Source organism: Anser anser, assembly GCF_964211835.1.
Source record: "Anser anser genome assembly, chromosome: 1".
In the NCBI taxonomy this organism is placed as follows: Eukaryota; Metazoa; Chordata; class Aves; order Anseriformes; family Anatidae; genus Anser; species Anser anser.
The window spans coordinates 129603445-129630599 of NC_139720.1; the positions used below are offsets into that span (position 1 = coordinate 129603445).

Sequence of the window (27155 nt, forward strand, 5' to 3'; positions counted from 1 at the left end):
GAGGGCTGTACAGTGCTGTGCTCACAGCCCTGCCCCAGCTGGGTGACTCACCAGCTCCAGAAACAGCTCAGGCTCCCTACGGAAAGTGGAAGCTGGTGCTTAGAGACCCTGGTGGGGAGTGTTGCTGTAACTTGTACTTCAGTTTGCTCAGGTTGGAACAACAGTGTTTCCTGGAGAAGGAGGAAGGCCCCTTGAAGCCCCAACGTGTCTGACAAGATCTGAACAGATGGCTGCTTCTTCACTCCTAAAAGCTTGAAATAGAACCATTTTTTTAATGACTTAGTTTTGCAAATGTGGTAATTGGATAAAATATTATTGTAAAAACATACCTATGTGTTTAGTGGCATGCTCTTAAGAGAAACTTTAATACTGATACAGTGCTATTGTACATCTGCTTTTAAACAAATAAAGACAATCACATAACCAGGGAATAGCCTGAGTTAGAAGGGACCCAGAGGGCTCAGGGCGTCCCCCCCTCCCACGGGTCCTGTGGCTGTCCCCAGAGAGCAGAGCTCAGCGCCTGCTCCTCCGCTCCCCTCGTGAGGGAGCTGCAGGCTGCCAAGAGGCCTCCCCTCAGCCTCCTGGAATTCCAGTACAATTCACCTTCTCACAAAGCCCTGCTGCTCCCCGTGGAGCACTGAAGATTCAAGCAACTGGGGCTTAGGGGTGCATGCACTGCCCACTCTCACAGCTGAAAGGCAAGAGTAAGGAGTGGCAGCAGGATGGCATATGAAAAAAAGAACGTTATTATGAAACAAGGAGATACATTTTTTTTCTTTTTCCCTGTTTGAAGTGCTGCAGTAAATACAGGCTTTATATTAACTTTTTCTCCTTGTGTCTGAATTGTCTTTTGCAATATACGTGTTTACACACAACTTCCTTAAACGGTAGCAAAATTTCTTAAGCCTTATTTAGGGCACTGTAGGACAGCTTGATCCCACAGCCAGTTCAGAGAGCCCATGTTTATTGTAGGAGTTAGCCTACATCTTATTGGCGCACACCTTGCAGTTAAGTGAGTGAGAACGTGCTGCTGGGAAGGTATTTTTAAATTTAAAATCGTATACTTTTTTTGTGTTGCCTGGGTAGAATGTGAAACACAGGAAGGTCATCATTTTTTAAGTCTATTTATTTATCTGAATACTTTAATAATTTGATTTCAAACATTGATGACCTCCATATTAGTACATACTGCTTATGCACTGCAGGTAGTGGTAAGAATAACGGAAGGTGAAGTTTAAAATAAAAGTCATAAAATAGTCAACCTGATCAATGGCTACAGTAAGATACTCATTCATTTGTCTTAAACAACAGCTACTTCAGGCGCACGTATTAAGTATGTTCCCTAAGTACTGAGTTACTCCTGAGGGTAGGTATGTGCTGGGGAGTGGAAAAAAAAAAAAGCACGCATTCCATCCACCATCCTTTATTTTCAAGGGAACTGCAGTTTAGAGACCCACCTTTTTTGTACTAGCTATTTCCAAGTGCAGACAACAAAAAATACAGAAGGTAACTTTAGAGTGAGGAATTGCTAATTTAGGGTGAAATCCTCATTTGTTCTCACTTCTGCATAGATCTTATGTAGCTTTTTCATCAAGGTTATATTCATGTTTCAAAACTTCAAGAGTGGTCAGTAGCTGAAGAGAAGCAATATTACATGCTTCCAACATAGTGTTGTAATTTTGATTAATTAGTCATAAAGCCACCACATTACTAGTTTGCATCACAAATTTTGGTCCTATTATTTTCTTCTCTACAAAGGCGATGAGTTGGGATATAAACTTGAAAAAATAAAAACATCTATGTGAGGAGTTGGAAGTGGTTCCAGGTAACTAAATTGAGATATTTTAGAAGACTGATACCTATACAGGGACAAAACTAAGATAACACGTAAAATTACTTCATTTTGTCTCAACGAGACAATGAGCAATTTCAGCATTTTTCCTTTACTGTGCATGAAGAACTGTATTTGTTTTACTTGCACTGCTTTTATTACTGCATGCAAGACCTTAAAGTATCAACTGTTTGATACCAGGCAACTTTTAATATCTAGTCATTTGTTTCATGCCTTTATCCATACTACACTTCAGTATTATCATTGGTGTCCACACTGTATGTTTTCACTTCAGCCTTGAAATAGCTGGTAAGCTCTACAGGGAATGAGAAACAGTTCCTCAACACCTAGTCTTTGGCTTCACAGCCACCGCCAGCCAAAGGTGAGAGACACTCTTGGGTACCTTTCGTGAAGTAAAGCTTTAGAAGCTGTATTCTTGGTGTAGAATTACACTGGAATTACATTTGATCCCAGATCATTGTTTTAATAAATCCAAAATAAGATGCAATCTCAAAGCTAGAAGATAAGCAGGTTAAAAGGAAATTAAAGAGTCTTTATAGGAAGCACAATAGTCTTAAGTTACTTAGAGGTGCAGGTTAAATAGGTGCCAGAGCCAGTAAAATCAATGAAAGCCAGTACAGGTAGATGAGACTAAGGCAACTAAAAGAAAATAAACATTTCTTTCAGGAAGACAGGTCTAACCAAGAAAAAAAAAAAGGTAGATAATAGGAATTTTAAATGTAAAAAGAAGTCACAAAGGAGGAAAAAGTAATTGTGAGGAGTAACACATAAAAAGGAAGTACCCTTTCCAAGTGCATCAAGAACACTTGTCCATCTGCCAGGGAGCGAAGCCCAGGCAGAGGTGAACTTAAGGGCTCAGGCAGCGGCTGGTGACAGAGGTTCTCACAGGAGAGCTACGCTTCACAAGAACAGCTCAAACGTGTGCGCACACGTGCATGTGCATGCACCAGAAGGGACTTCACACCTAACAAAAAAAATAATAGAACAAAATGACTCAGCTATTAACCGTGATGTATATGCAAACTTACCTCCAAAAGCTTACAAATATGACTTTTTTTTTTTAAATAACAAAATTAGCATAACTGGAGCAATCAATGCACCTACTGACAGCAGCTTTGATTTCATATCAGTATATGCCATAGTAAAGGATATAGAAAGCGTAGAGATTTTTATAGAGGCAGCGCCTTTTGTGGAAACAGGTACTTTGATGGAGCTAATAAGTATAGCAAGGTCAGCAATTCAGTGTACCTCAATTTCCAAAATACTTGGCACATCCCTAGAAAAGGCTCAGGTGTAGGACTTGTACCGCTCAGCTTTTACGAAATGCTCCCCCCCCAGTGCTATTTCTAAAGAGTCAGGGTACATGATTACAGTGTATTGATGTACATCACTAGTTGAGTTCATTTTTCTTCCGTACTTTTTTCTCGGTAGAACAAAACCCACAGTTCTTACAATTTAGGGAAGCTGTCACATTTTAAGGAAGATGCCAAAGAGGCAATCAGAACCCTAATCACTATTAGGGCACTGAGAGAGAATTCTGCAGTATTAGTGACGCATGACCCTACGTTCTCATGACGGAATGAGGAACACCTGAAATTACTAGGCGACCCACTGTGACCCCCACCGCGTTTTTCATGCTGCACGCAGCCTAGCTGTGGTAGACAACCAACTGCAGCATTCAAGCAGGCAGCCACAGGTTCAGTCCATGCTGCTGCTCTCCGTGCTCAGACACGCCGCGCCCCTCCTCATGCCCGCAGCCTGCTGGGTGCACGCAGCTCTTCTGCCGCTTTCTGCCTGTGAGACTCCTCCTGGTAACATGCAGGCCTCCGACGTCTCTGCAACGCCACCCTTGGTGGGGCACTTAACTGGAGCAGTACGCTTGAACTCACATTTCACATCTTTTAATTTTCATTCTCGAGTTTTCAAATGTACAGAATGAGTTCGGTAGATCCGGTCAGACACGAATACGATGTAAAAGAAAAACTCAGAGTCCAATATATTAAGCATACTTATTTACTTAATCTATACAGAATTGAGTAGATAAAATTTCAGATTCACATTAGTGAAAAATCTCTACAAAATGTTTTTGAAAAGCAAAACAAAGACTGCCTGTTCATTTATCATTTTTTCCTCATGAAAGCAGACATGGGTTGTAAAAATAAAGCAGTGTGTTTAGCACAAACTAGATTTCTGCATCACTTTTTTCACAGTTATTTCCATCTACAGTCCAAAGAGGTAGATTTTCTGCAACACCTGAGAATTGAACTGTAACGTAACCAGGTGTAAGTGTAATGAAAGGAAGGACAAAACATTAGATACAGCCCTAACTTACCTGTGTATGTATACACATACTCGGGTCTTGCATCACGTATAATTCAGCTTTTTCGCAGCTTAATCATGGTGAAACTGTCAATCAAGCCCCAGAGTTTTGACAATTAGACGTACTTATTTCAGGCTACATCAGCTTACAGCCCTGATTAAACAGTTTATGGTAGTGGAAGAAAGGCATTAATACAAGTTCACTTAAAAACCTTACTGGAGCCAATTTGGCTGCAGACTGGCAGTGCGATAGCCTGCTGTATGGCAGATCAGTTAGAGTGCTGAGCTTATCCCTTGATAAAAATTTGTATGGGGGTGTTATTTCTTATTTAAAACAACACTCTTTAAAGCAATGCATGAAAAGGTACTGACTGGTTTCAGGAAGCGAAGTATAGCTCACCTTGGCCAGATGAAAAGTTGATGCGATATGGGAATGTTAAGGGTAGGAAAGAGAAAGAGATATCCCCATTTTTAAAGCCTCTCACTTGGGGCATTCTGCTTCATTTACAAATTAAGTCAGTAACAAATATAATTATATTGCTGTTCTATACATCTGTCAGGTCTCTAAAAGCCCTTTAAAATATTCTTGCAGCAGGGTCCAAAATTCGCTCTTGCCCCCATATAGAACAAGCACTATCAAAAGAATCATTAGATACAAATGTCCAAATAATAAATCGTAAAAATAGAAAACTTCATGTCCTACCTTGCCAAGGGTATGATGAATCAGATACAAAGTTTTTTCACTTTCCCTCAGGAAAATTATTTCGTGCTTAGTGTTAGCTGAAAACCAGTTCTTGCAACAACTATTTTTTTTTAAACAGATTGATTCTACAAAGCAAGTCATTTAAATCACAAGTCTGAAATACTTTCTAGTACTTTTAGGCCATATGGTTAGCATGATTAACACTTCAAAGCTCTGAGTCTTCCTTGACTGACTGCTCACTGCTACCTTCTTTCATTCCTGCATTGTGCTTGGACCACAAACACAAAACTTGCACAAATCTAGGAGAAAAATAGCCAGCCTCCCAACTGCTCCACCATTAAAGAAATGTCAGTTTCACACAGTTCCTCTCAGTGGTATGAGCTACAACGCATTTATCAGGCCTTACATAACCTTACTCTCTTTAAGAGACAGCTACATTATTTCAATGTACATCACTACAGGAAAAGGATCAGGAGCTCAGTGCAGCCTGAACATTCAAGTAATTTAGCCACTAAACTGTCAAGGGCAATGAGGGTGGGAAGCTCATTGAGATGTGCTTGATTCAGAAATCCCCTCCCAAGTAAGTGCAAAGAACTTTAAGTACCAGAAAAGGCTACACATTTTCATATTCCTTAAAATGACAGCAACCAAAACTAGAAAGTAAATACATATGAACTAAAGTTAAGGGTAACTTGTAATTATTTCACACATTGCCTTGCCAAAAAAAAGTTGGTCCCAGTTTCTCAGAATAAAGTCAAAATATGGATATGACTTTTTTTTTAAAAGGAAAAGCCTACATGGCTTAAGGTTAACAAGGGTGCTTTGCTTGTGGCATGTTACTGTAAGAATCTGAAGTACCAGCTTTACAGATAACCTAACTGGGAAGGCACTCTGCCAACTGGTACAGCTTCAAGGTTGAGCGTGCAAGATATTGAACGTTGTTGTACACTTCAGGAGAAGTATCTGACTCTACATGTCCAATTTAAACAAGTACATACTTTAACTAATACTTACATATGTTGCATATACGGCTACTAAAAGCCTATATGCTAGAGGCTTGTGTCTGCTACACCTCAGGCAGTAAATGTTTTTTTCCCAGCCCTTCAGATAATCCACAGATGTGTCTCGACAACATGTGATTTCTCTAGGCAGCATAATCATGTTATGGACACACTGCAGCTAAGAGGGAAGAACGTGACCAATGTCTGTGTAACAGGACACGACCCAACTGCAAAATTCCACTCCGTAACACTGCTGTACGTTTCCTGACACATTTCTATTTAGCATCCTCACAGGTAGGGCTACTAGTCCCAAATAACTTTTACAACACAACCCTGAGAAGTCTGCAAAGAAGTTGTACACCCTGTTTCACCAGCTGCAAATCAACGTATTTCAAAGCTGTTGTTTTTCCATACCACAAAGTACATAAAACCCCTTAAACATACATTTTTACTATATTCTGGACCTTTAGCTTTTCATATACATGAAAACATACTAGAGGGGAAAGCTGACATTTTTACTGGCCATTAGACATCCTCGTGTAGATAAACTTACTGAAAAACTTGGTAACTTTTAGTATATTGAGTGCCAACTCAATGAACAAAACCAGAATGCTGTTCTTTAAACCAAAAGAAGTGACAAGCTGTCACTATTTTCCCCCTAACGATGTTACGTCTGTACACAGTCTTCAATGACAGTGATTTGTGTTGTGGGGAGGAAATGCACATGCATCCTTTTATGGAAAAATATTTTCTTTTAAAAAATGAGGCAGATGTGCAACACAGTTGTGGAAAATTTATAGTTTAAGCTATTTAAAGCTGCTATGCAGCTTCCTGTACCACATAAGTCCAGTAGTTCTAAGAAAATACAGATATGGTAGAAAAAGTAAGAAAATTTTCACCACAAAACCAATAGTTACCACCAACAGAGAAAGTTATACACAAAATATATCTCTCAATACAGTGTTTACACTTCATTTTAGTCTACAGATTCAGTGCCAGGAACAGGACTTGTTGAGACAGTCTTTTCAGAACGATTTGCCGCTTGTGATTCAACACTGGGCTGGATTCCTTGTTCCGTGTCAGTGGGACTTTCCAGCTCCTCGTGGGAATTGAGCGTGCAGGACTGCAACACCTGCACAGCTAGATCCACATCTGCTTCTCTGAGAGAAACCTGCTCCTTAAGGATCTCCACCTTCTCATTCAGCTCATTCCTTTCTGTCTGAAGGGCCCTGCATAGCTTCTCCAAACGCTCCAGTTTTATTTGAAAGCCTTTGTATTCTTTATCTCTTACTGTTTTCTGAGGGACAAAAAACAAACAGAAGTTTCAGGATGCCACTGTTTTTTGTTTGTTTGTTTTCCTAAATTAATGAAAAGAATCACCATTATTTAATCCTGGAAATTAAGTGTTAATTAATCCAGTAGGTCAAATCCTTGCTCAGAATACTTACTTGACACTGCACTTCAGACGGTTTGTCTAAGACTGGCAACAGACACCTTTAGAAACTTAACAGCGAGAACCAGGTAACTCCATAATGCTAATTGTGAGGGCTGAGTATCAGCAGAAATGGTGATTATGAAGTCCCATAGAGCAGTGAATCACTACACAAATAAAGGCAACTAGAGGGAGCAGAAGGGAGTATAACTGGGAAATCTACAATTCAGCAGCAAAACAGGTCAGAAGGTAATGTATTCATGGCTCTTCAATTAGCTCTTTAAACAGGTAAAGATAAACGGTGCTATAGCAGAACCTATAGGAAAATTAGGGATGTCCCAATATAGTTTAGCAAGATCATAAATATAATTGAACTAGAAGTTAGGAAATGTAGGAGAGCAACTCAGAACTGTATGCTTACAGCCCATGTGAAAACTGTTTTAGCTCTTCTGCTGGACTGCAATAAAGTAATAGCACCTCATGACCTCAAAAGAAGCAGCAATGCATCGAAGCAAGTGTTTCGTTACCCACAGGTTATTTCCTTCATGTGGGTCTTGTATATTTAAAATAGGTCTCTGTTGCAGCACTAATTGAATTTTGCATAGCATATTTTAAAACTGTCAATTCATTCAACTTGTATGATTTCATACACAGTATCTGACTAATTGTGGGCAAACTGAGCAGGCTGAGGTTCTTCTGGTCATGAAAAGCCGCTACCTAAACCTAAACTCATTTTCCATGCTGGGGCAGAACAGCACCATCACACAACAGAAAATACAATGGAGACAGTCCAAGAAGAGGCTACCATCTCTTACCACCAGTCATCCGTAATCAAAACACTGTGTGAAGTTCTCCAGAGTGCAGACTCTAGTTTAGCTGTACAGCTGCTTAAAAGATAGAAATAATTACCTCTTCAGCCATTTGAAGAAGAGCCTTGTTGTTGTTTTCCCATTTTGTACGCCAGACTATAGTTTCCTTTTCCAGTTTCTTAATCTTCTTTGTCATCTACAAAAGACGAAAGGAAGACTTATGTGGCTTGCTTTATAACAGATAGGTACACATTAATAATTTGACCTATAACGTTACTTTTGAAGTCCAGTTTGAACAGATTATTTTACAGAAAAATCTTTCTGCACAAAATCAACTCCACAAGTACCAAGCCTGCCCTCAAAGAAAACAAGACCGATTCATAAAAAATAAATTACCAACCTTCAGGAACAACTATTAAAATTCTACAGGAAAATAAGTTTTAAAACATAACCACAACAGAAGAGAACCAAACGTGTTATATGCCATTGATAAAACATTGACATCAGGATTTAGATATGTCAATTTAAAAAAGCACTTCTCTTCCACAATATGACAAATCCTATTTCCTATTTCAAGATCCAAAAGAAGCGTCAAAATAACACATTTTCAGAATAACACATTTTCAGAAGGCGAACACTATTGTAAGATACAAAATGCATCCTACTAACAGCATGCGTTTTTATATATATATATATATATATATATATATATATATAAAATGATGCTCTAAGTAATCCTAGAAGTACCTTCTCCATTTCTTGCCTGAAGGTTGTAAAGAGTTCATTGCTTTTTGCCATGGTAGTCTGGAATTCCTCAAATTTGTCCATGTAAAGAGAAAGCTGTTGGTAAAAGAGCAGGAACATTAATTTGAACAGCTGTACATGAATACAAAAATATCCGTTAAGGTACAAGGGAAAAATGAAACAATATAGAAGATGAACTACGTTTAATCTTCTCCATACTATCCCGCAATTTTCATCTGAGGAGTGTGCAGAGCTTGACTGAAAACACGCTATTCAAATTATATATGAAAGGAGAGCAACCCGTTTTAATAGAACGGTAATACATTCTAAAGAAAAGGCTATAATTATTAATAAAAATGTTGGAAGTCACTGTATTTAGTCATCACTACCATTTTTGTCTCCCCACTGAAAAAAAGCTGTGGACTTTAATACAGAGGAAACTCAGCACAAAAGAATGAATACTACTACGAGAGAATTCTACTTTTCCACCTTAACCAGTCAAAGCTAACAACCAAGGCTGGGACAAAATAAACATCATCAAACCCGGAATTCAAAATATACATTCACAGCATACAAAATTCAGCTAGTGAGCAAAAATGATGGGAAGTGAATATCAACAAGGAATTCATTCAACGTTGAAAAGCCCCAGTTTTAATGAACGAGGAGTATTAATATTCAGTTACAGAAAAGTTTCTTGCCCTGCACCACAAGGTCAGTCATCAGAACAGCAAAATGTATTGAAGCATCATTTTCCAAAAAAAGGTCTTAAAACGTAAGTTATTCTTAGGTTTATGCTTTATAATCAGTGTGTAATACAATGTTCTGAGAATACAATGGTTTGAAACGCCAAGACAATTTACTAGGAACTTTTTACCCAATCTCAAAAAGTAATCAGTTCTTTCAATGCTTACATCAAGGATTGCAGGACAATTCAGAACACAGATACTGCATTTTCCTCTAAAAGAAGATGAAATTTCATAAGAAAAGTTTTCATAAGAAGAGTTAGCTGTCAGATTACGACTCTGCCATTACTGTGACTGAACTTCCACCTGAATTCAAAAAAAATCTACTGGCCACAGGAAAGCACAGATATACCCATTGTTACTATAAAAATAGGCATTGGGATTTTCAACAGAAGGTAACTAATTTGAAGACAAAACATAAAAGACTACATGTGGTAGAAAACCTTTTTGGACAAACAGCGAAAAAGTATTTGGAAGAATCTGGACTTTAAATGAGTCCAATTTTTAGTGAAGATGTGCATGTACAACTACTCTTAACTACATGCATACACTTTAAACGTGACTGTTTGGAAAGCTGGGAAAAGAATTAGGTAGAGTTAAGTATGAAAAAGGGGCACGAAACAGCTTTCAAGGAGACTTAATACAAAACTCAAAACTGAAGCAATAACAGGCATACAGTGAAAGTAATAGCTGCTGCTTCTCAGCTGTTACAATGTTAGCTTAACCTACCATTTCCCTTTGCCTTATGTGCTGAGCTCACATGTGGCCAATGACTGCAGGTGATCCAGAACAGCAGCACAAAAACTGGAGACCATCTCTCCACTCAGAGAGGATTTGGCTGTAGTGTTTACAGCAAGAAAACAATTTGAAGACAGTATGTTTTTTTTTGTGGACACTTAGATTTAGGTTACAAAGTCTCAGTAACTACAAGGATAAACAAAACACTTCTTGCTCCCATTCCCCTACAAAAGGATGGGATAGAAACAGTAAGGAACAAATTTTAAAACCTACACTTTTAAAATCACACCCAATTCTTTATAGAAAGAGGCGTAAGGGTCTTTCTCGTCCTGAACAGCTATAAAGAGGATAAAATACCTTTGAAAGAAAGAACAGCTTCAAAGCAGGCAAGGAATGGGAAAAAAAAAGAACCAATACGCTTTCTAATATTATTGCTGTGAATTTAAGAGGATAGCAACTCTAGCAATTCAATGTTTAGCACCTTCCAATTAACAGAACTCTCCAGAGGTCTTAAATAGCAACTACTAAATGTCAAGTCTCTACTATTTATGCTTCATACAACACTATTGAGGAGTTACTTGCTGAAAATTAAAGATTTAATTAAAAAACAATGTTTTTTTGTGACAAGTACTTCGCGTATCCAATGAATGATAACATGCATTTTTTTTTACAAGTTATGTTACATTTCACTAGCCACATTTTCATTTTGGAAAAACTTATTGAAGGGCATTCCATTTCAAAAAGTACCTGCTGCTTGAGCTGAGCTTCCTGTTGCTTCATCTGTTCACACTTGTGTCTGGACTCAGTAGCTTCTTTTAGAAGCTAGAAAACACACAAAAAATACTCATAAGAATAGCATAAAAAATTTAATCTATGATAAAAAGTGAACAAAAGTTAACATCAGTGACAGGCCATTCACACAACATTTTCCTCACATGACTTTTTTGAAATTATTATCACTACACTGTACTTTGATATATACTATTTAAAGCATGTGCTGACATACAGACAATTTTATTGAGACTCTTTTTAGTTGGTACGTGATTCAATTACATTTCTATTTTGATATCAACTTCGAACTGCTAAAATTATACAAGTAGTTCATTGATGCGCTATATGTAATTTGTAAGTGTTTCATAACTCTTGTAATTTATTTTCGACCTCTGTTTCTCTAGTCATTAATATTACCTTTATAGATTGGTTCAAACCAATTTTGATTCAATTTGTGACCATTTTTGTAGATTCATCTTTGAATAAATTTTCATCAGCTTAGGATTCCAAAATTTTTTAATAACTTAACACTAGATGTTCTAGTTCAATACCGGATGACCATTTTGAGATTATCTAGGCAAGAAGTCTTGCTTTTCCTGTAAGTTACAGCTCCATTAAGAAGAAAACACTTCTACTATTTTTAATTGAAAACTGATTTCTTGAAAGACTGCAAGTGAACTGCTGATTACCAACACACAAATGAAACAGACAGTTTTGGGGACAGGCAGTTCAGAAAAGCACATGCTTTATTCTGTGAGCCTACAGTTTATTTTGTTACTTGCTATAGCATAACACCAGAAGTTACAACCACACAACAGCAAGAAAGTACCTTTGGTGTTTAACCTCAACACTTCTCCCAATCTAAAAAAACTCCAAGTGATATCCAGAATGTTTGCTGAGTAAATGTAAACAGTAACACTATTTGCCTGTGTATATGGACACATACTGTACACATCATTCATGCAAAGCTTACATCTCAGTCCTGACATTGAAAAACTATCCTAACTTTCAAAATACACTCCCCTTAGTTTGCTGTCTGCTGTATTTATTTTAAATCATGAAAAGTGTGCTTCAGTGGGTTGTTAGTTCTTTTAACATGAATTTGAATTCACTTACAAACTCCCTTTCTCGCTGATGTTTTTCCTCTGCTTCTTTAATAAGTTGGGTAGTTTGTTGTAGTTTGGCATCCACCAGTTGCTGCTGCAGTTCTTTATGTTTGAACACTTTATCAATATGCTAAACAACAAAAAAAATCATATTGGTCAAAGATAAACCGTGCACAGGTCAGTTAAGGTAAGTTTTTGTGTATGGGTTGGGGAACGCATATTCTTGAGAAGTTTCATGCAGAAAGAAAAAGCAGTAAAAAACTGTTTTACATGCTCTTTTTCTCCATTATAGCTACACTTTTTTTTTTGTCTTTAATGGAAACCTTGGTTAGAAGCATATTTTATTAAATTGGTAGAATACTGTATGTCACTTCACACTAGGTGTTTTCAGAAATCCTATAACAAGTAGCCTACATCCTCTCTTAAAGCTGGTGGATCTACCTCTAACCCTTTAAGTACTTCGAATGTTACTCGTAAAACCTCTAGTCTTCATAAATTAAAAAAAACTCCAAACAAGCAAAGTTTGCAAATCATTTGGCTCATGATACTTCACAAATCAATTAACAAGCATGCAGTCTTACTTCTAAACATAGGCTCATGATACTTCACAAATGAATTAACAAGCATGCAGTCTTACTTCTAAACATAAAGTAGCACAAGGCAACTTCCTACCTTTTCCTCAAATTATCTCATTGTATATACAAATATTCCACGATCACAGAAGGTGGAGAACCATAGTATACAGTGAACTTTCTCACTAATCCAGATAAAAAAAGCAGCCATATTCCAAACCTCCTATGCCAACTAGCAATGCTGCCTGTTTGTTTTTTTCCTCCCAAACTACAGAACACCTCGAAACTTGGTTCTCTCTGACAAGAACAGGCCAACCTTGAGTTTCCACACTACTTTAACTTAGACTGGGTAGCTCCCACACTATTAAAAGCTAACTCAGCCCTAAAATAGTCATTTCCCTAATACCACTCCACATATACTCTGAAAACATGATAGCTTACTATGTTTGAATACCAACAAGAGCTACAAAGTAGCTCAAACAAAAACAAGATCTTGATGAACCAAAACAAGAGAACAACTTATATCCTCTCACATTATAAAGTGAAACTATACTTTAGAAGAACTTCAAGTATTAATGCATATGTATGTTGGAAATAACCTTTGGAAGTAATTTAGTCCAAATGCCCACTGAAAGCAGGGTCAACTTCAAAGTAATCAGGTTGTTCACACCTTGCCCAATTGAGTTGTGAATACTTCCAAGGACAAGGATTCCACAAGTTGCCTCTGGACAACTTATTTGACCGCTTTCACTGTGTAAGGTTTTTTTAATGCATCTTAAATATAGGGATGCAAAACCATGGAAAAAAAGGCAGATAATAGGCCAAACAACTGCATAATTTTTCAAGGTAGTCAAGAACAAAATGTTTTAGATCACATATATGATGAACACGAAGTACTAATTTTTTTTTCCTCCCTTTAAATAATTATCTGATCCTTACAGTCAAAGAACTAAGAGACTCCCATCAGAAGCATAAATTAAGTACCTCTTCTCGCAACGCGTACTGCTCAATGAGCTTCTTCAGTTTTTCCCCAAGTTCAATATTCTCCTGACGGAGCTTGGCATTATGTATATCATGCTGTTCCAGTTGAGCCTGAATTTCATTCAGTGTAATCTGGAAGTGTGCAGTTGCTTCTTTTCGCCTCTCTTCTTCTTCACGTGCTTGCTGCATGTTTTCTTCCTTTTATTAGACAGTATGAGAAAGTAATGATGTTCAAGACAGACAGACCAGGTACCTTTTTCCTATTTGAGTCAGGTAATAATTCACTTCTGTGCAGTTTTAAAGTTCTACAATGCTAGAGTTAATGTAAGCCACAATTGTAACATACTGATCTACCTATATAAAGTTCCAAAACTTTTAGAGAATTTTGTTATTACCAATTCCACTGGCGTTTTAAGATACTACATGATTACCTATGCAAGAGTAAGAATTACCCAGATGTTAAAACCAGAATTGATAATATAACGTACTTTCCTACACTAATTACAGATAAGAATCTCATGGCTCTTCCATCTCACTCCTAGCAACTGCATTCTAACATAAATAAGCCTTTTTTGATACACTGCCATTTCATGCTGCTGTTATTTCACTTGTGCTATTTTTTTTCCAGCAGTCATCATTACTGTTCCCAGAAATAAATATGGCAAGACCACACACAGCAAGTAACACGATCTATGAACCAGTCTGAGGAAAAAGTTTTAGCTCATTTAAGTATCCCCATGTTCTTTACCTCAAAAATCAGGCACACTTACACCATACGTTACTCACTATCTAAAGATTTTAGTAACACAGACATGGGACATAATAATATATGAAGTCAGCAGCCCTGATTTTAAGCAATAATCAATAACCAGGAATTCAAACCACCTCCCCCAGCACTGTGATTTATGTCAATAAACTAACCTTTAAAGTCTTGTTATGACGCTGAAGCTCCCGACAGAGAGATTCCAGTTTGCTGCGTGCCAAAATGGCCTTGCTGTGCTCACTCTGCAAGTGGACTTTCTCCTTCACAACTTGTGCTTGCTTTTTCTGCAGTATCTTCATCTGCTTTTGAACATTCCGGCTCTCCTCCAACTAACATTAGAGAGTATATTTATGAAATAAATATAGCCAAGACTATCTTTATGCATCTACACTAGCAGGCCGAACAAGCATTTAGACATTCCAGATGAAAACAAAGAAATCAAACAATTATTTGACCCCTTACACTGAACTTAAAAGAAGCTCCCATCATCTTCCATAAAATTCTAAGTATGTAAGCATAGAAGAAAATACACACATTCCAACACGACAAATATTTGTCACTGAGGACAGGGACCGCAGACCTGTTGACCATGGGCTATCAGCTTGAATTCAGTTACAGGGGTAGGACTAGGCCTGAGAAAGAAGGATGGGGCAATTAAAATCCAACTGAGACTGGCATTTCAGCAAGTCACAATTGTTTCCACTCTTATCTGTATGTTACACAAAATCATTTATCCAGCAGCTCTCTTTACTGTCAAAAAGAAAACCCCACAAAACTGTGCAGATTTATCATCATGAGCTCCTACTGAAGGAGGCAGTAGGCTACACAAGTTCGTAAAATGGTAAGTTACTTCAGAAAGGAACAGATACAACCAGCAGCCCTGACACAAATCATGTCAAATATCATTAAAGCTGCACAGCCCAGGCTTAATGGTGACTTAAGCAATCTGTAGTCTCAACCATTTGAAATAAAATATTGAATCCATTTCCTTTAGACAATTTAGATGGTAGCTAATAGTGCTAAACTTTTTATCAGTGCAGACTTCAAAATCTATTGTATGAACATCCAGTGAATTGAGGAGTTTCTTGCAGTAATACCTAGTTGTGAATGTGTTCCACTGCATTTGATTTTTGGGCTCCCCAAGAAACCACATTAGAGTCTGATCTATTGTACAGGTGGTAACAATGTTAAGTGTAGTACTGCTCCTTATTAGTGCCTCAGCCTCCGGACACCACAGGAAAAGGCTGGCTGGCAACCAGGAACATCATCGTGACACAAGAATACAATGATGGTTTTCTGAAAGAGCTCAAAATAATTCTAAAGCACAGAAGAAATAATAAGTTAAAAAAAAGTTAAGGACCTCCTTGACAACAGTAAATCAAATTTGTATCTCATCCGGTTTGGAGTAAAGGAACCTTAAGGAAACATTCTGATACCCAAACATGAAAAGCCCTTTTCTTGGGTGGCCAGAAAAAACACTTCAAGTGGCTGTGCTGTCTGCATACCTATGAAACGTCAGGCCTGTAAAAGTATGCCAGTGGGAGACATATCACCAAGGATGCAAACCTTCCTGCATCACAAACTGATCTCCTGATAGATTCCAAAATAGGAAAAAAAATTGTGGAAGATCTTTTGCCAGGAGAGCGGCATTCCTACCTTTATTGTACAGTCCTTTTCATGAGACACCACTGAAAAACCTGACAGTGAGCTTTAAAGATGATGAATCTTTAAAAAAAGAAAACAAGCATTGTAGGTGCACTGTCATAAACAGTTCAAACCTCTGCTGGCATTAAATTTGACACCTATGCCAGTGGTTCACCACCATAACCATGGAGAAAAGAATGCATCCTACGAGGAGCATAACCAGATCAAACTGAACCTAAGGGGAACAGATTACCTCCAAGTACTAAAACTAAGCTACTCTCATTCCTGCACGAACTCCCACCCAACTTCCCAGCAATTCTGAGCATCACAGGGAGAGCAACTGGTTTTCTAGGATTGTAATTCTAACAACAGACCAGTAGACTATGGATCCTCTACAGGAAGGGGAAAAAAATCAAAATGTGAACAGGTCTCTCCTGATTGCCGAACTTCTGGAAGGAAATTACTATTCATTTAGTGTGGCACTTCCTCAAGTGGTTTGAACTCTTTCCTTCAACAACATAAATCAAGAAGTGAAGATGGAGCAGACTCTTTTCTTTCTGCAGAATTAAGGAACTCACCCTAACCTAGCTCCTCACGTAGGCCACCATCTTCATCACTGACTTGACATAGGAGCTGCCTGAAAAGGCACCACATGCGCAAGCAATTGTTCATAAGATCGAACTCATTTACTGCATTTTCTCTCACAGTATCATTTTTATGTGGGCTTCCCATCCTTGAGTTGCAGTATGGAACTATTGTTTCTCATTTAAATGAAAGCGGTTTCTTAGAGAAGCTGTTGGTTTCAAAGGAAATTCACTCATGTGAACAAGAGCATGCATGTGAGAGCAAGGAAACAAAGCAAAAAATATCAACAGACCTCCAAGGAGGACTCCGGAGCTGCAAAAACAAAACTAAGCTAAATAGTTATTACTGGCTGTGTGACTAAAAAGACTAGGTACTAGCTCATTCTCTAAGCTCTAGAAACATCGCTAATCTCAAAAGAAAAATTAATTTTAGAAGATTTAGGCCATCTTGCACAGCCATTATGTCATTTTTAGAAACATTCCCATACATAACATACCTGACAACAAGAGAAGGCAATCCCTGGCTTTTTCAAGCTATTCAGTTATCTATTTACTTTTGCTTTCATTTTATATCTAAATACGGTGGGAAAACACATACACAGTATTTCCATTCTTGTCTGTCCCTGTCTCAAGATGAACAAGTGAAGTATTTTCATTTACAGACACACACTGAAACTTATGAGCCGATTTTGCCACCAATTAATTTAGAGAATATATCGTCCTTTCTGCTACTTGGGGTGGGAATGCACTCCATGATCAATAACTGCTCATGTTTTGCCTTTTTGGTCTGTTGCTGAAGAAATACATACTTTCCTAATGCATTCCTTTGTATCACTGCAAATCACAAAGGAAGATTAAAACTACACCTTTCCAACTCCATCCCCAAGCACTAAAGAGTTAAGCATAACTGATTTTTTTCAAAAAAACACAGTATGTTCTTTCCCATTACCCTAAAGCACATAAGTTATAAAATGCTAGCACAAAAGCACTGTCAACAGACAGGAGCTAGGAAAACATTTACTTTCAAAAGAAACTTAGCTTTTCTGTTAATCCTAATGTTATGCTTCAGTACTAGGTTAACAAAAAGGTATCATAATCCAATTTTTCTTTAGATTTAGGCAGTCATGTAGACATGAAAAGACTACACACAAGTTTGGCTGAAGCAATATTTGTAATAAGTCTGTGTGTTCATTTTAATTTTCCTACCAACACTGTGAAACATTCAGAAATGTTAACTGTCCTGTATTAGAAGTTCTTACATTCCACTGTTAGTATTAACACATGAATAACTCTTGCTATCTTTACAAATTACTTACCAGATCAGCATACTTTTTGCACAAAGCTGCCAACTTTTCCTCTGGAGTAGAAAGCGTGTTCAAGGCTTGCATTAATAATAGCACTTCTTTTCCTATGAAAAAAAGGAAGACAACCATACTGAGAAAAAAATGTATCAGAAAAGCCACCCTGCCTTTAGAAAGCAAATATAAATCACTAATTCCTCATGCTTCTAAGTTGTTCTCTGGTTTGATAGCTGCATAATATCTAACAAGTGACAAATGGGAAGTTATCACAATAGGAACCATTTGTTTTGGCTATATGCCATTAAACAACTTGGATAGCAAAAGTTACTTTAACCTTAAAACCACACTAAGATTTTTGTTTTATGATTTATAATAGAAAAGAAAAACTTGAAACAAAGATATTCAAAAAGATAAAAAGATATTCAAAGATAAAAGATATTCACACAAGTGCCTTTAAACATACCTTTTGGAATTTAAATATCAGCACTGACCACCACAGTCACAAATTTAACAACGAATCCAACAATCAGAAAGTTTAAAAAGCTTATTAGTACTGACCTTTTTTTTTTTAAGGCTGCTATAAAAATAGCATTATCAGCAGAAGGATTCTATGATACATATTAAGAACCGACCTTCCTTACACAAAAAGTACATATTTTGTTACCTTTAACAGAATATTCTGAGAAGTTCTGGCTACAAAATAAATGTGAGACCTAAGAGAAAATGCATAGCTATTTTATGAAAATACTAAAGCCTGTCTTTGAAATTAAAGCCATTTAAATTTTGAGAGTCAGAATGCCAAGAAGAACACACCTAAAGTTTTCTCTTTGTGTTTTTCACTCTCTGGATCTTGCTGGCCATCAGGTGGATCAGTACGGGCTTCTTCTCTCCCAGGAGTCTCCTCACGAGACTCCTGAGAGCAGCACAAGGACCCTAGGAGCTTTCTGTTCTTTGTGATGTACTCAGCTTCTTCCAGTGTGCCCGCGTTTTCCAGGCCATCACAGTTGGACTCAGTATGCTGCAATGCTGCATCAGACGATTCATTGCATTTGCTGTTCACCACCTGATCCTGGTTATTCATTCCCATCTCCTGAGATCCAGCTTCTTCCATTGCACCAATAACAAACTTCAGAAGGGAAAGGAAAAAGCAGATGTCAAGCAACCGAATTGAAAATGAAAACTTCCATCCTTCTTTAGTATGGAAAAAAAGTAAAATTCCACCTTTATTCACATTGATCAAGATGATGCTCACCGTTGTCAAGACAGGTATACAAATAAAATGTAAAGTGCATAAGCCTAAGAAGCGATGAAGAAAGCAACACACAAGAGCCCAAAATATTAATTTCTATTACATAATTTCAATACCTCGTCACTGCAAAAATATTTACATACTAGAAATTGAAAATTCACATGGAAATCTGCTCTTTAGGCTCTGAAACTAATTTGATTTCATCTCAGTTGTTAAATTACCCAATCTTAAAATATTCCTCCATCATAGTTTAAAAAGCATTATCTCACAAAATCAACACTAAATATAGGAAATACTATATACTGTAAAATGAAAAATAGGATCTACAATTTTAAACAAGGACGTGTTGTGATTAAGGACAGCTTTATTACGTACTAGTTTCAGAGAACTGAAAGACTTTGGTTTTCAGATAACTCAGGAGCCAAAGCAGAAGAAAAAGTGAAAAACATATGGTGCTAGGAAACCTAAAGAAACCCATAGAAATATATTGTTTCAATAACATACAAGGATAAGAGCTCAAACTACTTCAACCAGAATGCCAAACATGATTGTCAATTTACGTTTGGAGAAAAACTGTTTCACAAGAGTGATAAACAAGACCAGGAAGACACCTATTTTCAAAATATTACAATTTACCTCCATTAAATCATCCCAGAAAAACATGAATATTCACTGGCTTCAGATTTGGAGGTCTACTACCTACGTTTTGTAGTTTTTTTTAAGCAATACATTACTTCTGCCCAATTAAACAGAATTGTCTTGGGAGATTTCTTAAATACAGAAACAATTATTTAACCAAAAAGCTAAACATCACCCATTGTTTTAACACTGCAGTGATACATGCATATTTGGGAGCGGAATACATGCTGTTATCTCCATAAAACTTATAAAGCAACACCAGAATCCTTCCTCAATCATAAGAACAGCATTCTTAATCTCTAGAATCATTTCAGAGTTTTATTTTTTTTTTAAAATACAGGGGTCAGGACTCAGGGAAGTACTTGGAAGCAACCAGATATTTTTTGCCGTCCATTTGCAATCCTACTTTACAAAGTGCATACATAGCATAAGTATGATAAGCAGAGTTGAAGTCACTTCACTGCCAAAGTAAAGTGATCATTCTCATCGGTTTATTCAGTGAACTGAAAGTAAATTTCCTTAAAAAGTTACAGCCGAAATAGTTATAAAAACAAGGCTCGTTTATATGCTGAGTGATGCTGTTTAAGCACAGAACAATTCAGATATTTCACTATTAAAAATGTGCTAATTTGTAAAAGGAGGAGTTTACATTGGGCTGTATATTCTACACAGATGGACCATTTTCCTCTTGAAAAGAAATTAGCGAACATCAAAGGAACACAGCCAACAATAACAATAATATTTTGAGCAATAGTTCAACTCCCTAGTTCTTTAGCATGCTTGGTAGAGCCGTTTAAAATCATTACACAAACATGCATTAATATTGTTAAAAATATACGCAAGAGCTTAGTTGCTCTCTATGCTCAAAGCAAGTCCCCAGCTTTAGAGCTTAGCTCAAGGCAGACTCCTTCTCCTGAAGGTGGAATTAACACAACACCTTTCAGGAAGGACAGTGAGCTTTGTTATGCAAATACTCTACGTAGACATTAAGGAACAACTTTTTGCTTATCAAAGAAGATTTTTACTTCGCACTGCTCTTTGTAAGTGTTGAAATGATGCATCTCCTTTATGGACAAACAAGCTCACTGCAGTTTTTATCTTTCTGCAGTCATGCCAGGCCATGTACTTGATGAATGGCTCTGAAGGTAATGCAGTAAGAGAACTGTTGCAACAAATGATCAGTCCCAACACATAACAGTTGATTTTCTCTTCAAGCTGTAAAATTTGTAATTTTTCCTTAGATTGTCTTAAGCTGCGAGGCTTCCATCGGAAAGGCTCACTGCTCCGAGTTTAGCAACCAAGAGCTTCTTCCTAAAACAGGACAAGAGATAAAACTCTATTGCTCGTTTCAACTTTTTGTACATACCAATGGTTGAAATTATGGCACGGATCTTCTCTACAAAACACAATTCTTGATGAAGCTGAATACTGAGTACTGTAGGGCTCACATTAGATCGAAGAGACCAGAAAGATCAGAGGCAACTGAGCACAACATGACCCCAAGGTAGAACTGCAGAACCATCACACCAGCCGACACTTGCAGTTTTTTTCTTTTACATAGGACAGAAACTTCCAATTCAGGTTCTTGTGCCTGAGAAGCCCGGTGAAAGGTAGGGAAAGCCTGCCTTAAGCTCCAAGCCTCTGGTTTGGGACTTTCTGAAACCCATAAGCAGACTCAAGGTTTTCTCTCTGCAAGTCGAGCACAAAATTGGTAGGAAGTGCAGTAGGCAGCTGAGGAGGCCTGACCGGCTGCGGTTGCAGGCTGAACAGGAGCAGCGCTTCTGCTATCGTTTCTCATTCCCCTGCCCCACGGCACCTCTCCCTTGTGCTGGCAACGAGGTTCACACAACTTGCCCTAACAAATTTCGTAGCCAGACCAGTACCTCAGCCCAGTTCACTGCACAGCAATAGTCGATTCTGCCAACCCAACAGAAGAGCTAGCACGATGTTTGGAGAGATGCCAAGACACGAGAGAGACTAAAAAAAGGCAGTTTGATCAGAGCCAGAGCGCAAGGAACCAAGCCCAAAATACCGTATATCCTAACCACAGGTGCGTAGGGAACACAGACCACTGCGGATCTGGAGCACTGTCAGCAAGAAGACACGCACAAGATGCATCGCTTCAAATTTAGGCAACCCCAAGATTTTCAGCAGCTATTTTCATCTGCAAAAAGCCTGCCCTTTCTGGGGAAAATCGGACAACTGGCAGGGGCACAGATGTGATCAGTGATTGAGAAATGCCCACCCCCTACTAGCAAACTGTCACCATATCTTAAATACCTGTTATTTCAGAGCCAGCAATTACTATGTGCATTCCTGAGCACCTGGAACTTTCCCCCAGTGAACACTGCCACCTTGGTAATTTGGCAGAGCTTTTTGATTCCTTACTGACAATAATCATTTCTCAACTCCAGTATTTCTCAATTCCTTGGTCAAAAAAAAAAAAAGGATTTTTAGATCAGTCTCATCCTCCAAAGTTTGGCAGAGAATGGAGAAATCATCCATCAGCTTACTGAATTGATGATCAAGGTTTGTGTACACATGCCTTGCACGTTTCAAATATATTTGAAAGTGACAGCAATAGCAGAAAAAAAGATTTTTTTTAATAGAACTTCTCATCCTTCTTTTGGTTTCCTGGTTTTCCAATGAATACGGAGCAAATTTAAGCTTAGTGACATGCAAGCCTGTTCCCTCCAAAACTAAAACACATGTGGCAGTACACAGTTTTTGTAAAGCATCCAATTTTCCTGTCTTAAATATAATTAGAAATAGGTGACCACAGGCTAGAATACTGTAGTCAGATAAAAGGTTCTACCAGCAGCTAAAACAACCTGATTACATATAAGGATAACAAAAAAAAAGTCCAATTCCCTCAAGTTGTCACCCATACATCCTGGTAGGACAGACAGGTAGTGGGACAACATATTAAAACTCTAACGCGTTTAACCTAGATTGGAGAGCCTTTATTTTAAGCACTGACAAGTCTGCTATCGCCTGACAGGGGCCACAAACAATAATAGCTAGATGACCTCCTGATCATGATTAACAAAGAATTTTCTGCATTAGAGTTCAGAGCTGTCACTTCAGATATTAAAAGCATAGTCTTAAAGCACCAGATAATTTCAGATTTGCTTTGTATCAATCTTCATGTTGAAGCATAACAATAATAAATGCCACAATGAAAACGTTACACTGCACTGTACCAGTACCACTGAAATTGCCCCCCTACTGAGACAGGCAGAACAACCCAAAATACTACCTTTTATTTTTCCCCCCAAACATGTGCTAATCAGACAAGTGAACTTCTCATTCAACGTTCCAGCCAGAACAGAGCACTTCCAACAGCACATTGTGTAACAGTGCTGATTCAGTACTGACTGAATAAAAACACAATAAAATCACCCCACCAAAGACTATCTACTGAAATCGCTGCTACCTTTTTCAGCTGCTGCCACAGTCTCTTAGCTTCCAGACAGATTTAGCGATGTGTGGCTTAAAATTTGACAGACCAGAATTAGATAACATACCTAGAAAGACTTTCATTAAGGGACATCACAGAATGACAGAATCATCTAGGTTCGAAGAGACCTCCAAGATCACCGAGTCCAACCTCTGACCTAACGCTAACCAGTCCTCCACTAAACTATATCATTAAGCTCTACATCTAAACGTCTTTTGAAGACCTCCAGGGATGGTGACTCAACCAAGAACATTTTGCACCGTGTGGCACTTTGTAACACAAGATCACAAGAGTTACTTACCAAAACTTAGAATTCAACTATTAAGTAGTAAGATGCTTGCTACATACCTAGCAACGAATCCAGCTGTTACAAGACACTGACATTTCTGCATAAGCACATCACCTTTAATCTATTTCAGAGTTACAGACCAAATGGTTTGAGGATGCCTGTAGGAAAATTACTGGTAACATCACTCCTGCTCACCCTGAAGTTTTAGGTCAGTAGTCTGCTCTGTTCTCTCAACTCGTACCTTGATCAAAAAGGCGCACATCAGAACAACTCTACCATACTTCATGCCTAAGAGGTGAGAGCACAAAGACAGGCACCCTATTTATGAAACTGCCCATGATCACAAGAGCTTAATCCAACATTCTTCTACGTCAAACAGTACTGCTTCAGCAACATGCACTACACAGGAACACCTACACAGAGTCTATCCTACCTACCATGGCATGCCAGTCACATTTTTTCTGTTGTTTACTACCCAAAAAAGTCTCTAACGAAAAGTTCTATCTAAAACTACACTGTGCATAGTGTTGATATTATGTGTACTAAAGTGCCTGTACCTTACACTTCCCACACAAGCCATACACTTACTGTGCACATACACATTCTCAATCTTCTCCTCTCCACCTGAAAATGAGGTACCTCTCTGTGCCTTTTAATAAAAGATAATTAGTACCTACCCCAACTTCCAATTTCTCCTAAATATTCCTAATCTTTAAATTACCCTAAATTACCCTTAAAATATTAATCTATTAAAAGCATTTCCTACACTCCCCATAGTAGTGGTTGGTTTATGTTTATAAAGCTGCTTTTACAGCCTTAGCCTTCAGTACTGTTTATACATGAAAAAAATTCTAGAAGCTTTAGAAAGAGCAAATGCATCATATGTCATCTTTATCTTAAAGGTTTATAGACTGGAACAAATTTTAGGCTTCCCACGTCCCACCAATTTACTTTTGTCTGCTAACAGGAAAACTTGGTTCTAAAGAACACATATGTAATGGATTTTTCCTTGGCATAGATACTCAAGAAAAATATTTTTAATATAACTGTATTATGATTAAAAGTCAGCTTAAAGTCATTCTGGGTTCCAATTTTATCCATCTCCTTCATAAAAATTAGTATTTTGGGATGCCATAAAATTTGAGTTTCAATTTTATAGCAGGTGGACCTTCATCCACCGGTCTAGCAACAGTAATTCAGGTGTTTGTAACCACACGACTAGTTTATTAAGTTTATTTCTTCATGCCATACTTCCATATAGCGCACTCACTGACCTAAGTGACCATGCAGCCTAATCATACCTTTCTGAAAACCTGAGGCCTTTTGAGGTGGCTTCCCCAAAGATCTGAGATCTTAGCTGTTTGAAACGACCTTCTGGTCTCACAAGTATTTCACCCTGTTCTGCCATCGCACTAAAAGCAACGTTCTGAGTGCTCCTTTATCTGCTTTCAAAAGACCAGAGCGAGGCGTCTTCGGTATTTGCTCATTGTTAGTCCCAAGGCATTGCAAGGCTAGGTGTCCCAACACAGCAGAAGGAAGATTGAGAAACAACTCACTTGAAAGCCCGTATTTCATCTTTAAAATGTCAGAAGTATTTTGTTATTAACACTGTTGGCCTCACATTTGAGTCTTTAATAGTGGTTCAGACAGTTGCATTTTCATATGGCTACTACCTGTGGTCCTTGCCTTTTTTTTTTTTGTAGCATTTCTGTGCTTCTTACATTTTCCCGTGGCCTTGCAACACAGAAGACTCATGCTTTTAAAAAATAGCTTTTTAATTTACCTCAAACGACCTCAAGGAAAGAAGAGGCTGGGTTTGTATCCTTCCTTTCAGTGCTCTGAAAGCGCTGTTTTATCACAGAACACTAGAAAACGCTTCCTGTCGTTCTAGCAAAAATCTCACCGACAGAACCCGGTGCTCAGGCGGAAACTTCCAGCGCACTCGCAGGCAGGGCCCGCGGCGCTGCACACCCCACCGGCCCTTCTAAACGCGGGCGTCCGAGACAGGTGCTAATGAGGAGCACACTGAACGCGGCGCGAATCACTTCCCGCAACGAGGTTTCACTTCCTCCTCACCCCAACCCCGGCAGCTCCCCGGTCGTCCCCTGAACCCTTCTGGAAGGAGCGGGGCGGCCGAGCTCCGAATCCCTGCGTACCGGGAAAGGGGGAAAAAAACACGTTAAAAGCCGTTAAACGCCGCGCGGGGAGAGCTGGCTCCCCGGGCCGAACCCGGCCCCCTGACGGCGGGGCTCGGGGCCGAACGCCGGCACGACGCCGGTAACCGCCACGTGCCCCCAACGGCCGCCTCGCGCCCCCAACGGCCCCCAACGGCCGCCGCGTGCCCGGGGCAGGCCCCGCCTTCCCCCCCCCCCCCCCCCCCCAACCGCCGGCCGCGCAGCGCGGAGGGACTGGGGGAGGGCTCCGGGCTCCGGCTTCGCGCTGCTCTCACCTCAGGGCTGCCGGCCGCCGCCGCCTCCTCTTCCTCGTCGACGCCCCGGCCCTGGCTGTGGCGCCGGCTCCGTGCCGCCTCCGCCGCCCCGCTGCCGCCGCCGCTGCCGCCTCCCCGCGCCGCCTCGGCTCCGCGCGTCGCCATGATGTGACGGCAGCATCCAAACAAGCGGCCCGGCCGCCGCACACCGGAAGCTGTCCCCTTCCCCGTCGGCCCGCCCTTTTCTGCTTTCGGCGGCCAATCAGCGCGCCGCTCCGCGCCTCACGTGGGAGGGGAAGGAGGAGCGGACTACGCTTCCCAGCGCGCTCTTCGCGGCGCCGCCGTGCTCGAGGCTGACGGAGTGCCGCGGGGCGTGCCGGGAGATGTAGGCGCGGCGGCGCTGCCGCGGGGCCTGCTCGCACAGCACGGCGGGCGGGGGGCGGCTGTGGGGCGAGGGGGGGGGTGGCGAGCAGCCGGGGGGGCGAGGTCGCCCGGGGCCTTGTGGGCTTCGGGAGGCACGTTGCATTAAGTAAAGTCATCTCTGCTTAAATTGCTTTGTCCTTACATCCTAAACCTGTGCTCACCAGACCTATCCAACTGCTGATTTCAAGATAATAAATAAATAAATACGTTTTTGGCGTCTATCCTGATCTTTAGATGGAGGTTTTTTTTGTTGTTGTTGTTTTTTTTTCCCCCAAAATAAGACTTCTTCTTTTACAAACACGCATAATACTGTTACAATTCTTGGAAAAAGAAAGAATGGGACCCTTCTTTTGCATTGCAGACTTTTGATGGTTTAGTATTTCTCCCCCACACCCGTTCCATTTGAGACTAGCAAGAGGTCCCGGCTGAGGTGCTCCTCTCCGTGCCAGGACAACCCTTGTCCATCCAACCCTTGACTATGGTTTTAGTATTACTTTTAATTTCTCCCAAGCATTGTTTGAAAGTATATACATAACAAAACGTCAGTCTCGCTCCCTCCTTCACCTTCACCAGAAAGGCGCTTTTTGGAATAGAAGGAGGACTT

At 39.4% G+C, this 27155-nt stretch overlaps 1 protein-coding gene across 2 annotated transcripts; it reads right to left on the reverse strand.

The window, feature by feature from the left end:
* Positions 1–3851: 3851 nt before the first annotated feature.
* TXLNG (taxilin gamma) lies at positions 3852–26362 on the reverse strand. 2 transcript variants are annotated; one of them, XM_083843693.1, is made up of 10 exons: positions 26150–26362; positions 18877–19189; positions 18079–18170; positions 14693–14863; positions 13775–13969; positions 12229–12348; positions 11089–11163; positions 8864–8956; positions 8217–8312; positions 3852–7172 (listed from the first exon to the last, which is right to left on the reverse strand). In XM_083843693.1, the coding sequence occupies exons 1-10, from the start codon at positions 26291–26293 to the stop codon at positions 6852–6854; spliced, it is 1620 nt and encodes a 539-aa protein (XP_083699819.1). In that variant the 5' UTR covers positions 26294–26362; the 3' UTR covers positions 3852–6851. The 2 variants fall into 2 exon arrangements, with proteins under 2 accessions (XP_083699819.1, XP_083699820.1); XM_083843694.1 differs by lacking the exon at positions 26150–26362 and adding an exon at positions 20977–21218.
* Between the last annotated feature and the right edge of the window lie 793 nt (positions 26363–27155).